Source organism: Salvia splendens, chromosome 4 (assembly GCF_004379255.2).
Source record: "Salvia splendens isolate huo1 chromosome 4, SspV2, whole genome shotgun sequence".
NCBI classification, from domain to species: Eukaryota; Viridiplantae; Streptophyta; class Magnoliopsida; order Lamiales; family Lamiaceae; genus Salvia; species Salvia splendens.
Genome location: NC_056035.1, coordinates 8,256,010 through 8,270,585, shown reverse-complemented (window position 1 = coordinate 8,270,585; position 14,576 = coordinate 8,256,010). Strand labels below are relative to the sequence as shown.

Here is a 14,576-nt window from a genome sequence, read left to right as displayed (position 1 = left end):
CATTATCAGTCACTCATTTTTATTAAATCAGTGGTCCAAAATTTGCCACATAAAAAATATTTTTAGATTTATTAATTATGAAAGGGCAGAATGGTAATTTCATGTTTTAATACAATCTCCATTTCCCCAAAGCAATCGGCGAGCTCTGCAATCCTCAATCCCCAAACTAACCTCCAACTCCTAATTCTCCTCCACCGATTCCGCTCGATTCCCCTCCTTCTCCTCCATCATCGAAACTAATTCACTTAACAGCTCCGTCGTGGCTGCCCTATCGCAGACGGAGGTGTGAATGCGGAGCGCCAGCACCCACAGGCTCCCCTCGAGCGCTTAGAGGCTGGCGAAGAAGAGATTGGCATCGGAGGAAGGGTCCGGATTCTGCCAGAAGTTGTTGTTGAGCTCGTGCTCGAGGATTAACTGCAATGGCGGGATTGAGGAGTGGGATTGGAGGATCTGAGCGGTGGATTGGGTGTCGAAGGGGCGGATTTGGAGGTAGGGGGATTGGGAGTGACGTAGGAGAATGAGCTGTAGGTGACGACAGTGTATCCTAGAGAGAGAAGGGGGAAGAATCAGAAACATACGATCCGACGTATTTGTTGCCGTCGTTGCCGGAGGTTGAATTCGCGGAGGGGTTCGATTCCGCTCTCAATTTGATCAGCGAGAGGTTCAATTCGAACATTCCTTTTCTCTGGAAGATCAATCGCGCCCTAGGTTTGGGTAAGGAGAAGAAGCTAATGGGGAAAATTGATGAGGTTCGTAAATTCACGAAGAAAATCATGAGAGAGAAGGAATCGGAGCTGCGACGACGATCGACGTTTGAATCGGAGGATTTACTCTCTAGCCTTCTCAGATCTGGTCAATCCGACGAGGAATTCATCTGTAACACCCCGACTTTTTCTACCTTTTTATTGTGTTCTTGAAAGGACCGTCGTTTGTGCACTTGAAAATTTTTTCGACCTTGTTTCTTTTATCGAGAGAAGTATTTCACTTTTGGGGCCAAACAATTATTCTTTCGTAGCCCAATTTGAAACCCAATTGTTACGAGCCCAAAATGATACCTACACGAAAGAATAGACCACGTATCAAATACACTTTCGACAACAAATCAAGACGAAAAGTTGGATAAGAACCGCGTCACATCAAGACGAAAAGTTAGATAAGAACCACGTCGCATCATGCACGTTTTCCAACGACGGCCGCATTAATTACTCGGCGTATCGAAACGAAAAGACGTGAATTTTTGTCTTTTATGAAAAAAAATTTCTATATATACAACCTCCCTCCTTTTCATTTCTTTACTTCACAATCGAGAGAAATCCGAGAGAGAGAAGAGAGGGGATGAAGGAACGAATTTCCGACCACCTACCTGTCGGGAACGGCGTCGACGGATGGGGGAGATCCTCGGCGACGGTGGCTGAGGCGGACCGCGACGGCGAGCCGCCGCGCATACAGCAACGGTGGCGGTAGCGTGGTGGCGGCGTGAGCATAGCCGAGAAAGAGAAGAGGAGAAAGAGAGGAGCACGACGTGAAGGCTTTAAACGAACGAGGTGAGCTTTCTTTTACTAAACCCTTTTACGCTTTCAAAAGTATGATTATGGTGTAATAAGGGTGGTTTAAAGTGTTATGTCATGCCATGGATTGTTTTGATTGAGATTGTGTGCCTGATGCCTAGTTCGTCTGAGTTTACTCCGTTAGGCTATATGGCTATGAATGAAACGAATTCGGGTCTGAGTAGGGCCGCAAACCCTATCAGGCTGTGTACACAAGTGGGATCGTGAGCCGTCCTTGCTAGTCGGCCGGTCTCGTGGGCGAATAGTGTGGCCACACTTTCGTCGCACTATGGAAATAGAATGTGATTGAATGATTTATGAGAAAATGGGGAGATTGATTGTCTGGCCAGACTTTGAAATGTTTTTGTGTTCTCGTGATATTTCTTAACTACACATAAAACTCGAGATCACTGGTATGGATGACATAACTGTTTTATTAAAATGTTTTCGGCATGAGCCCATTGAGTACAACAAGTACTCAGCCATGCATGTGTTTTTCCTATGTGCAGGTTGAGCGGGATGTTGCGGTGGATGTTGAGTCGGCATAGGGAATATGGATGCGTTGTGTCTTCATACATAGGCGTCATCCTTGACTCTCTTTGAAACCTTATTTCCGCTGCTATATTTTTGAACTAAAATACTATTCTTTTAAGCTACTTGAGTCTTTCTTATAAACTGTTATCCTTAAATGTTATTCTTGAATGTATGTCCCTGGGTCACGGTCGCCTCGTTTGTAACACCCACAGTATGGGCGGTCGTGACATCATCGTTGAAGTCGTGATCTGCTTCATCCTCATCCGCGAAAATCAACATCACAAGTTATTGACAACCTGTTGACATTTTGCTATAAGTTGTTGACATTTGATATGCATGCTATTGACATGGGTTGTATGATGATGATGCCAGAACTTGTGTAAAATAAAAAAATTAAGATAAAATAGTTGTTATTTTTTAATTATAAAATTTATTTTTTGTTTACACTTTATACAAGTTGTTGACAAGTTGTTGACATTTGATGTACATGCTATTGACAAGCTGTGAATTGTTTTTGCGTTGTTGGTATTTCAATAGGAACAATTCTATTTTTGTTCTAGCCCACTAATGGAATTCCATTTTAATGAAGGAGATTAGATTTATTTCGAATGGGGGGAGTGACGCACAAGGGTTATGCGTCGTTATTAATGACGCACAAGGGTTATGCGTCGTTCAAAGACGCATAATGCTTATGCGTCTTACCCTAATGAGGCATAACCCTTATGCGTCACGCTGGTAAGTATTCCTGCCTGTCACCCGGGTGACCCAGGTTCGATCCCCGGCAATGCCCATTTTTTTAAGTGGTTAGTATTTGATAAAAATGAGTTATTCTAAACATTTGTTTTATATGATGAGTCTAATGTTGCCTTAATAGGACCCAATATACTCATATTTAATGTAATTTATGGCAAACTTAGAAGCTGTCTCTCCTGTTATTTAATTCTGCTACTTCAAAATTACTGCATATATGTGTTATTTTTCTTCCACGGTTATCCTTTGGTTTCGAGGTAGCTTCCTCTAATTATATTTGAGAGATACATTTTTTGTTTTCATTCATTATACAGATATTTAAATGATGTAAGGGGTCAGGTTAAGGATCATACCTACTTTGAAGAGGAGTATGATCTTCTATATAGTACTGTATAAAACAGATCCTATAAATGGTATAAAGCCAAAATTATTATTATTGTAATATCTCAATCATGTTTTAAGAATAATTTCAGATATCTCAGTACGTACATTTGCTTATAATATGTACTCCTATAATCAACCAGTTCCACTAAAAATATCATATTGCATATACTACGCCACCTCACAATTCGGTTCCTTTAATTTGAGATTAGTTTTTAACAACTTTATGTTTTCGAGATCTTTTCGTAATTTTCTTTAATAAAATTAGGATGTGATTCATCAAAGATAATGTTTATGTATATAGAAAGAGTATATATTTAGTCGTTTTATAAAAAAGAAAAAAAATCATAAATTTAAATACCATAGTATAACAGTTTAATGAAAATTTAAAGTAATGTAAAAAATAACATGAGTAATTTAGGCAACATTAGAGTCAACATGAGTATCTATTTGCCAAAAATAAATGTTTAGAATAACTCATTTTTATCAAATACTAATCACTTAAAAAATGCGCCGTTGCCGGGGATCAAACCCAGGTCACTAGCTTGATAGGCGGGAATACTTACCAACGTGACGCATAAGGGTTATGCATCATTAGAGTAAGACGCATAATGCTTATGCGTCTTTAAACGACGCATAACCCTTGTGCGCCATTAACCAACGACGCATAAGGGTTGTGCGTTTCATTAATAACGACGCATAACCCTTTTGCGTCACTCCCCCATTCGGAATAAATCTAATCTCCTTCATTAAAATGGAATTCCATTAGTAGGCTAGAACAAAAATAGAATTGTTCCTATTTCAATACAAGTTGTTGACATTTCAATTTTTATTTTTCTGCCATTTTAGAAATGAAATGACGATAATACCCCCTAGTTGACATAATCTACTTGCTGTTGACATTTCAAAAATTTTGTGGATGAATGGCTGAAAATGCATCTCAATTCTCAATTAAGCTAAAAAATCTCAACCTAACAGGACTCATTTAAATAAGTATATATATAGAGTATTTGTGGCATCACCCTTTGTCTTTCGTATATATTTCTTTAAATATGTGTATTATGATCTGTGACTTGTGAATAGGGGTAGGTAAACGGTTCTCGGTTATTCGGTTAACCGAGAACAAAATTGGAAACGGTCGGTTATCCGTTGGTATCGGTTTGCATTTTTACTCTAAGTCGGTTATTAGTTATATAAGATGTAGTTTTACAATAATTAAACCCCAATCCAAATAAGTTCAAGTTTAAATTTTTTCTTGTTCTTAGACAAAATTGAGAGTTGAGTATTCAATGTCCAAATTTATTAGTCATCTTCATTAAATTTCTTCAGTTTCTTTTATTAGATTATAAAACGGTAAAAACCACATATAATTCGATTTCACTAAGAATCATTTAATGGTAAAAAATCTCAATCGCCATCAATATCAACGATTTTTAAAATCAAATTTAAATTTGTCAGAAAATCCAAATTTGATCAGAATAAGAGTATTCACAATTGCGGCGAGCGGACCGGCTAGCTGATTCTCGGCACTGGCCGATCCGCTCGCCGAACCATTGCAGTAGGCGAGCGCCAAATCGGTGAGAAAAACGGCGAGCGCACACCGATTCCCGGGCGCTCGCCGATCGGCTGGCCGCCATTGCAGGCTCCCGATCGACTAGCCGATTTTTTATTTATTTTTAATTAATTTTTGAAACACTATATATACGCGATTTGCACGTCATTTTCATTCGTACTACTTGTTTTAACGAGTTTTCTCTCTATCTTAATTTCTGTACAAGAGCAACAACGCGAAATGGAGCACAACGACGAGTCTATTCCAGTGACGAGCGGGTCTCAAACTCCCACGGTACCCGTGGGAAGTGGATGAGGTCTGATGGTCGGGTACTACAACATGTACCCTTGGCAGCAGATGATGCTCAGAATCAATGTTTTTAAGTCGGTGAATCGAACCGCGTCGCCATAGGACCGATATATCGACTCAGTCGATATATCGGTCGACTTAGTCGATATATCGATAGTAAGTCGGGCGACTCACCAGACAAGTCGTCCAGGTCCCTCAAGACCGATATATATCGATATATCGGGCGACTTGCCCTTTTACACATGTAAAATATGCAATATATACTTCAAATTACAATAGAGAACAGATGCAGCGCTTGAGGAACTCAAATAATAGACGAGAGAGGAGAGACATAAGAGAGGAAGAGGAACTGGAGCATTACCGGAACTAGAGTTCATCCTGAATGAGGAGAGGCGGCGGATGAGGCAGGCCGGAGGCGTGTCCAGGAGAGGCGGCGGCGTTCTTCAGTTTCTGGAGGTGGAGGGAGCGTCGGCGGCGGCTGCAGTTCTGGAGGAGGAGGACGTGGGGAGGGGGTGTGGGGGATGTATAAAGAAACCCTAATGGGCTGAATAGACACCTACCTGTCCGCCTGGCCCAATCTGGAGTGAAGCCCATTAAGTCGTCCTCGACTCGATCAGGCGACCAATCGGTCGAGTCGCGCGATATATCGGACGACTCGAATGTTAGTCGCCTAAGTCGCATCTGGGTGTGTATCGACCCTTGGCCTACCGATACAGGCGATATATCGCGATATATCGCGATATATCGGACAACTTACAAACATTGCCCGGAATGGCATCCGGGGGTAGTATGCCGGGATGGCAGTGGATGCAGGGCGGGGAGGAGTACCGGAAGGGAGGGGTGGGACCGAATCAGGGCTGCGGTCTCCCGATTTTCGGGCTTGTACACCAACGCCCTCCGCATGCAGACCTGTTGCTAAACTGACGAGGACTGCAGGAGGATAGCGGAGAAAGCCTTCCCCGTGCCCAGGCTTTATAAGGAGTTCACCTACTGGAACTACTATGAGGTGCTGATGGACTCCGAGAAGTTTCGGGCAAGTGTCGATGCTGACTGGCCGAAGAAGTTGCGACTGAACTATACCGGTGATTACAGCGACGGCAGCAACGGCGGTTCCCACGACCTCCCCGAGGATGTTCAGGAGTTCCCGCGCTCTCCCGCGTTTACTCTTCGCACTCGTCCGGTTGGTCAAAGGCGGGCGCAACGGGCTCGCCAGGGGTCCCAGGAGGTCCAGTCGGCATCCCCCCTGTTGGTAGGTCGACAGCCGAGCTCGCCTTCTTTGCGCGTCAACAAACGCGGGCTCAGATGTACAAGATCTTAGCTGACTGGAAGACGGCAACTGACCCCGAGGAGAAGAGTTTTCTTCACTCAATGCTCGTGAGTATGCGGGCCGATTTGAATGCCGCCGCGGCACAGTTGGGGGGCTCAGACGCGGGCTCAGATGCCGCAGATTTGAGGGTCCCGGATAGCGGCGACAACGGCGGCGGCGACGACGGCGACGGCGGCGAGGAGTGAGGCGGAGGCGGGGGGCTCGTGTGTGGAGGAGGAGTTTTTTTTTTAAATTAATGTAATTTTTTTAATTAATGTATTTTTTAATTAATGTACTTTTTAAAATTTAATATTATTATTGAATTTTCTCGTATTTGTGTCGTAAATTTAATTCCGTAATTTGTGTGATTGTTAATGATTTGTTTTTTATAATTTTGTTTATTGTGGTTAGGCTATGGCTGACGTATTGCTTGTTCAGTTGTTTGTCCTGATGATATGGCATGAGTAGTTTTTAGTACTGATGATGTGGCAGGTAGAGTTTATGGCTAGGCTATGCATTTTGAGAAACCAATAACCCTATATTTTTGCTTTCATTAATTAAATAATCTGGCGGCTTGCAATTTGCAAATACCAATTCAGAAGGAATACAAATAAAAAACAAAAACCATCTTTACAGATCATAAGCCGTTGATTAACTTCAAAATATCAATGATTTCAAATTCAACGGCGATCCTCATTTCTCTCTCCTCACATAAGCCGCGGTTACACAGAGAGCCACCTTTCCAGATTATGATCCTTCCCTTCTCCCCCATTTGAATCCACCTTTTTCCTCATTCTCTCCTCCATTTTCTTTCAAATTCTTTTGATTACTTCTTTCTCCGCAAAGAAGAAACAAGAGAAAGTGAAAGGAAATAACCCGATAGGAAACAGAAAAGTAATGAACCCCTAAAAAGGGTTGGAGTATCGGCAGCGGCCATCTCAGATTTTCGGCAAAGGTCGCAATTTTTTCTGTCAGAACCAGGTATCTACGCAAATTATTCTATCATAGGAATTAGGTTTGTCTAGATTATTGAAAAAGATCAGAATTTGGCAAGAGGGCTTCACATTAAGAATTTGCATTTCCGGTTTGTGTCGAAAATCGGGTGGGGTTCCCGTGAACGATTGAATTTTTGAAGTGGCAAATTGGGGGTTTTGATCGATTGAATTACGAAATTAGGGCACCCCAATTTTCCAAACTTGTAGAAGTGGCCTTCTTCTGATTCGGGGGAATCAAAAGATAGAGGAAAAGACTTGGATTCTTGCGATCAGGTGAGGGATAGTGGAAGAAACCGGATTCTGGAAAAGTGCGAATTACTCGATAAATGGCTGCATTGGAAATCGATAGCGTGGAGTGTGTTTCTTCAATAGATGGAAATGAAGACGAAGAGATAGTTTCTCACACCAAGCAACATGCTCTTCCACATCAGTATTCTTCCAAGCCTCATGGCACGGTCGCTGTTGGACTGGTGCCTACTAGCGTCCATGAGTTACTCGAGTGCCCTGTTTGTACTAATTCCATGTACCCACCTATCCATCAGGTCTGCTCAACATATCTACTTTGCATTTTTGATACATTGTTTATATAAACTTATCTCGCTTGGTGAATGCTTTATGAGTCTCTTGCTTGTTTGAGGGGTGGGACCGTGGGGGAAGGTGGATTGAAGCTTTAGTTGAAATTTGATTTGTAAATCATGTAACTAAATTTGATTTGTAAATCATGTAACTTGCTAGTTTTTAACTGCGTTGTGTTTATTGAATAAGTGTCCCTTACAAGGGGAAACCTCATTTTTTTTGCACTTCAGGGATATAGTGTCTGGGCAGTGTGTATATTTGGTTTGGTACCTTTTTCTTATGGGTGTAAAAATGCAAGACAGGGGCCATTATTGTTAGGCGATATAATTGAGCAGTCAATATGGTAGTAATCTATGACCATAATGTCAGCTGATAGCTCACAGAATTAGTACTTTTCACCTTTGGAGCTACTTATTAAACTTGCCCTACGTAACTTGAGATAAATATTTGCTTTTTTTGGGGGTATTTCCTGCATCATGTTCTCTGCCTTTTTCTCTGCCCAGTCACTTCGTGTGGCTTGTAAATAAAAGGCCTTAATCTGATGTGTACATGGGAAAAAGTACATTAGTGTCTAGCAGTTGGAAGAATAGCTTTCTACTTCTTTGAAGATGTGGTGGTTAAACGTTTAGAATGGCTATATTAATTCTATTCTTCCTTGCAGTGTCCCAATGGGCACACACTCTGTTCAACTTGCAAGTCAAGGGTGCATAATCGCTGCCCTACTTGCAGGCAAGAGCTCGGTGATATCAGGTGTTTAGCACTAGAGAAAGTCGCGGAGTCACTAGAGCTTCCCTGCAAGTTCTTCTCACTGGGATGTGCTGAAATATTCCCGTATTACAGCAAACTCAAGCACGAAGCAGTTTGCAACTTCAGACCACATAATTGTCCATATGCTGGATCAGAGTGCTCGGTCACAGGAGACATTCCTTGCCTGGTTGCACATTTGAGAGACGACCACAAAGTGGACATGCACACAGGGTCTACCTTCAATCACCGCTATGTTAAGTCAAACCCACGTGAAGTAGAAAACGCAACATGGATGTTAACGGTGAGTTCCACATTCACTATTCCTGGTTGATGATTCGTGTATAAATAACATGCATTGAGAGAGGATATTGAGTGATAAATCTCGGTTCGGTTGTGTGTGTTGAATTAGGTATTCAATTGTTTTGGGCAATATTTCTGCCTCCACTTTGAAGCGTTCCAACTGGGAATGGCGCCCGTGTATATGGCATTTCTACGTTTCATGGGTGATGAAACTGAAGCGCGAAACTACAGCTATAGTTTAGAGGTCGGAGCAAACGGGAGGAAGCTGATATGGGAGGGGACGCCACGCAGCATTCGCTGTAGCCACCGCAAGGTGAGGGATAGTCACGACGGTCTGATCATCCAACGGAACATGGCCCTGTTTTTCTCAGGAGGAGACAAGAAGGAGCTTAAGCTTAGAGTTACCGGAAGAATCTGGAAGGAACAGCAGAACCCGGACGCTGGAGTCTGCATACCAAATCTTTCTATCTAACCAATTTCTTTCTCTCTTTTTTTTGCCTCTTTCGATTTTGATACGTTGCGTGGTTGCTTGTATGTATGATATTAACGTCTCTGCTTGCTTCCAAATCTGTAACTTTGCCAAAAAGTTTATTTGTGAAATGACTCTCTCAACATCATCTTCCTATTTCAAACCCTTATCTTTCTTCCCATAACAATACCAATTTTCACACCATCAGCCTCAATGATGTGAATTTCTATTCGCACACCTGATGGGCTTTGCTTGCTGGGCCTTCAAAGCAGAGAGGCCCGATCATAATTGGGACACTCATCATGAATCATACTATATGGAGATAATGGAGTATTTATTTATAATATAAATATATGTTCTTAAATGGAGACGCATGTTGTTTGCATATCCATTTTTTTACTTATAAAAATATTATCCAGGGACAAAAAAGTGGTTATGATAAATTAGCTGGAATTTTGAAATAGTTATTTTAATGAAATGTTTAGGGTGATATATATGAGGAAGTGGAAAAAGTTAAATAAAGAGCTATCAGTGATGTGCGTCTCTTTATTATGTTCCCTCCATCTCCACTCAATTTTCTTCCTTCACATGCTGCCTAATTACGATGAGATTGTGGGCCCTCTTATTTAATATTTTCTCAAATTAAACATACTCCCACCGACGATCAATCCTACCATCGTCAACATAAATTAATAACATACTCCTCATAATAAGTACTACTAGTATATACTATTACGTCTGTCAAATTCCAAGAATTACTATTTCATGCGTCAATGTGTAATTGCATTATTACATTTCGTAACCCCCAATTATTGGTGTTATAGATAAAACACTTTCCTTTTAAATATAAGTATATACTAGTATTATATACCACCATATAGTAAATCAAGAGGAGAGGCCGGCAACGAAAGCGACACCAGTGGCCGGGAGCCACGACGAGCCATAGATGAACTTGGCTACAGTGAACTTCCCGGCCTCCTCTTCTGATGTAATGACATGATATCCCGGCCACTTCACGCGCTGCCCTAACCCAGCCCCCGGCCCAGAGTTGATGTACTCCCCATAATACAACGTATCAAGCGCAAAATCCCCATTCCACTCGAGCCAGCCCTTGGGATGAACGTGATCGCCCAAGTAAGAGAGCATGTAAACAGTCCTCGAGTAGAGCTTCCACGGCCGGCCCAAGTAGGTCGGGTACTGACCCTTGGATGACTCGAGGGCGGGCTCGGCCGTGATGCGGCAGTCGTGGATGGAGATGCCCGTGTTCTGGTTTGGGTCCTTGCGGTTTTGCGCGGTGATCGTGACCTTCTGCTGCGGCATCGGCTTCCGCGCCTGGATATTGCACTTCTGGAACACCACGGCCGCGTTGCCGAAGATGAAGTCCACGGTCCCATAGATGTCGCACTCGCGGTAGAACTGGCGCTGGGAGTGTGTGTAGAGGGTGTCTTGGTACCCGATGATGCTGCAGTGGTACACTACCGCGTGGTCTGCCCCCATGCGCAGGGCCACTGCTTGGTGCTTGCTTGCCCCCGCGTAGTTCTCGAATGTTATGTCTCTTGCTATGAACCCGGACCCGGTTGCAGCTGTGTAAAACGAGATAACTATTAGTACTGCATCTATGCCATAATAAGAGTCTATTTTATTATTTTAGTCTGTCCCCGATTGCAATAAAATTGCCGTTTCACCATTTATTATACTAGTATGTGGTAAGTAGATTCCGTAACCCATTCAACGAATTTTGCTTGGGCATCCTATGTTGGACGTTATTAACTTTATGCTAAAGAGTTAGTATAAATCAAAGTTTGGCATAAAGTTTTACTGTCTAGAATCACTTTTGCAAGACTAAATTGGTCGACTAGATAGAATTATAGTGAATGTTTTACTTTAATTAATAAGGATCATTATAAAAATAAATACTACATAAAAGGGGATAAAATGGAAGCGGGTAGAGAGACAACTGACGTTATGGAAGTGAAAAGCGTCAATTTGGTTAAATGAATGGAAAGGAATTTTGAGTTTTGTTGACCTTAACATCAAACAACAATACATGTTATTACCACAGCCACGTGAGGTGTGCATGTTCACTTGTTCAACTACATGCACCGCCAAACCGAAGGCCCATTATTTTATAAGAATGATCAAATATTAAAAAGAGAATTATCGGAATAATGGATGATGAAAAAGAGAGATAAAAGAGCATAAAATCGTTAGTAAAAGGAATTTTACCAAAGGATGCGGTGTGGAATGTCGTCAACTTGTCTTGTACGCTTTTCCCGCCTGTAATGACCGTCTTGCCCTTCCCATCACCGATAAACATTATATTCGTCTTTTTTCTTCCCACCTTTAAGTTATTCTCCTCATACCTATAGGCATCAATTCATTCTAGTTTTTGTCATTTGTAAGTGAATCCACTTTGGACAAATAATACAATCTAAATTCACATTTAGTTTTTTACTATTCTTAAATATTAAAATTAATACTGCAAGTATATACGTATTTAATTCAGATCATACTCTATAACTATTTTATAGGTGTGTGTATGTTTCTTAAAAGGTTATCAGAATAACTTTCTAGTCATGATCATAAAAAGTTTGAAAAAAATCTAAATATAAGTATAATTATGGTTGCAGTCAAATTATGATTGATCTGAAATCAGCATGGAGCTTAATCAGTGGGTAAATAGTAGTAGTACTAATAATAACACCAGTTTGACAGGTAATTACGAAAACATTATGATAGGGACTATGAAGTCATTTAGGTCTACCCACCAAAAAGAATTTACGCTTTTCCGAATCTTTTTTAAACCACGAGTCAAATTACCTTCCTGCCCTCACGTAGATGATAAACCGCCGGCTGCTGTGCTCCGGCGCCTTCTTGATCGCCTCCGCGATCGTCTTCACCGTTCCGTTGCCGCTCTTTGACACGGTTATATCCGCATTAATCGCCGACGCCGGCATATCCAGCAGCAAGCGCTCCCTCCGCGACATCCACACCGGGAAGCGCTCGTCGTCGCGCAGCAATCGCCGCCGCCGATTCTGAATCGGAATATCGGAGAAACCGTCGTCGCCTCCCGCGGCGGAGTATATCGCGAGAGAATTGCTCACGAGCTCCGATAAATCCTTTATCCTCTCCGACATTTGATTCTTGACGTCGCCGTCGAGCTCATCGAATCCTTCCTTGCAGGTGTCCTGATTGGTTAAAGCGGCGCTGAGCCAGGTCAACACGTCCTGAGTGGACCCGGCCGGCTCGGCGGCGGAGGTGATTGAGCGGGAGAGGAGATCGATTGAGTGGTCAAGGAGCTCTAAGCAGTCGTCGTATGCAGACCTGATTTAAATGATTTTGATATAAATGCATTTTATTTTTATCGTATAAATAAAGTGAAATAGAATCTAATTTCAAATGGACTGAACCTAATGTGAGGATCCATGGCGAGGTTGGTGATCTCGGAGGAGACGTAGAGCGAGCGGCCGACTTTTTGGAGAGTGAGGTTGAGGGAAATGTGGACGAGGTCTTTGTCGTCGGCGGCGAGGGCGCCGGGGAAGTCGATGAGCGAATTGAGGCAGAGAGAAGGGTAGAGCGTGCGGCTGCATGCTCTCGACATGGCCTGAGACGGGCGCCGATTCTGCAGTTTGGAGTTGGTTTTGTGTTGTATGACGAGCGCCACGGCGGCGGAGGCGGCGGCGACCACCATTAGTGTGGCGGCGACGATGAGGAGAAGGCGGAGTTTGGAAAGTTTTGGTTTAGAGGGGAGGTGGGAGGGTTGGAATTGGATGCGGGTGGAGGCGCCACCTGGCTCGGCTTTCCCGAGCCTGCCATAATCCATCGTTTTCTTTTCTTTTCTTTTAATTGGATAAAAAGGAAAGGAGGAGAAAGCAGGAAAGAATGTGGCGTTTGCTACGGAGAGTGGGCTACTATATATATGGGCGGCGTAGGCGTAGCTGTATTTTGGACTCATTTATTCCATATACAACGTATTGTGTTTGTGATGATGGTTCGTAAATACACATTCGAACTCACACACACTGTAATAAGTGGAGTATTACTTTAATTCTTCCTTTTGGTGAATTTATTTATGGATGATAAATTGAGAAAAGTTAATCAAGATTACATAGACACACACGTAATTGACTAAGAGCGGTGACCGTTTATGTCCTTTCTTTCTCAAACCGAATATAAATTAACGTAATGACTTCAGAAAAAAATTTTAAACGATTTTGTTTTCTTCCATTCAGAACGAAATAAAGGTTCTCTCGTGTCCTTTTTTTGAAATTGGAGTCGAGTTAAGACCATCCACAACGCGTCTCGCGCCGGGCTCGCGTCTCGTCTCGGAGAGACGAGACCCCCGCGAGACGCATTGCAGCGGCCATCTCGTCTCCAGCTCGCGACCGTCTCGTCGCGTAGCTCGTCTCGGAGAGACACGAGACGAGCTGTCTCGTCACGCGCCCGAGACACGTGGCACGTCCCCATGCGTGCGTGACGCCCACTCGCTGGCCCGCGAGTGGGCGTCGTCACTGATGACGCAATAATTCATTTTTTTTTTTAAAAATCGATTTTTAATAAAAAAAATTTTTTTTTTCGAACGGTAATATTACCGTTAAATATTTATTTTCATTTTTTAAATTTTTAATTTTTTTACTCTATAAATAATTCTATTCCATACTCATTTCAAACACAAACACACATCTATTCCTCTCAAATCCTCTCTATCACTCCAATTTCCATCTTAAATCAACTCAAACAAATGGATCCTTTTGAGCAAATGCGCCAATTAATGGAACAAGGACACGCGACTCTAGCGCCCACACCCAACTCCAAGAGGATCTAATTGAGCACATTTGGGAAAACTTTGGCGGAGAATATTAAATTATGTCATTTTTATTTTTTTAGAATTTTAATTATGTCTTCGCTTTTTTAATGTTAAGTTGTAATATTGTTTTAATTTTAATAAAGTGTGTTTGTTTAAATTGAATTGGGTTTTAAAAAAATTATAAATTAAATTGAATGAATAGTAATTAAGAGACGGTATAGAGACGGAGCGTTGCAGTCTCCGTCTCTTAGTTAAGAGATGGAGGAAAAAATGACAGTGGGGCCCTCAAATAGTGCTCAAATA

At 42.2% G+C, this 14,576-nt stretch overlaps 2 protein-coding genes across 2 annotated transcripts; one reads left to right on the top strand and one right to left on the bottom strand.

Annotated features, from left to right (window-relative positions):
* Nucleotides 1–7,070: 7,070 nt before the first annotated feature.
* LOC121798334 (E3 ubiquitin-protein ligase SINAT5-like) lies at nt 7,071–9,629 on the top strand. The gene is made up of 3 exons (XM_042197273.1): nt 7,071–7,916; nt 8,612–8,998; nt 9,107–9,629. Exons 1-3 carry the CDS (start codon nt 7,701–7,703, stop codon nt 9,467–9,469), a joined length of 966 nt encoding a protein of 321 aa, XP_042053207.1. The 5' UTR covers nt 7,071–7,700; the 3' UTR covers nt 9,470–9,629.
* Nucleotides 9,630–10,203: 574 nt separating this feature from the next.
* On the bottom strand, nt 10,204–13,365 carry LOC121798328 (probable pectinesterase/pectinesterase inhibitor 61). The gene is made up of 4 exons (XM_042197267.1): nt 12,877–13,365; nt 12,287–12,790; nt 11,693–11,829; nt 10,204–11,049 (listed from the first exon to the last, which is right to left on the bottom strand). Exons 1-4 carry the CDS (start codon nt 13,287–13,289, stop codon nt 10,352–10,354), a joined length of 1,752 nt encoding a protein of 583 aa, XP_042053201.1. The 5' UTR covers nt 13,290–13,365; the 3' UTR covers nt 10,204–10,351.
* Nucleotides 13,366–14,576: the final 1,211 nt, after the last annotated feature.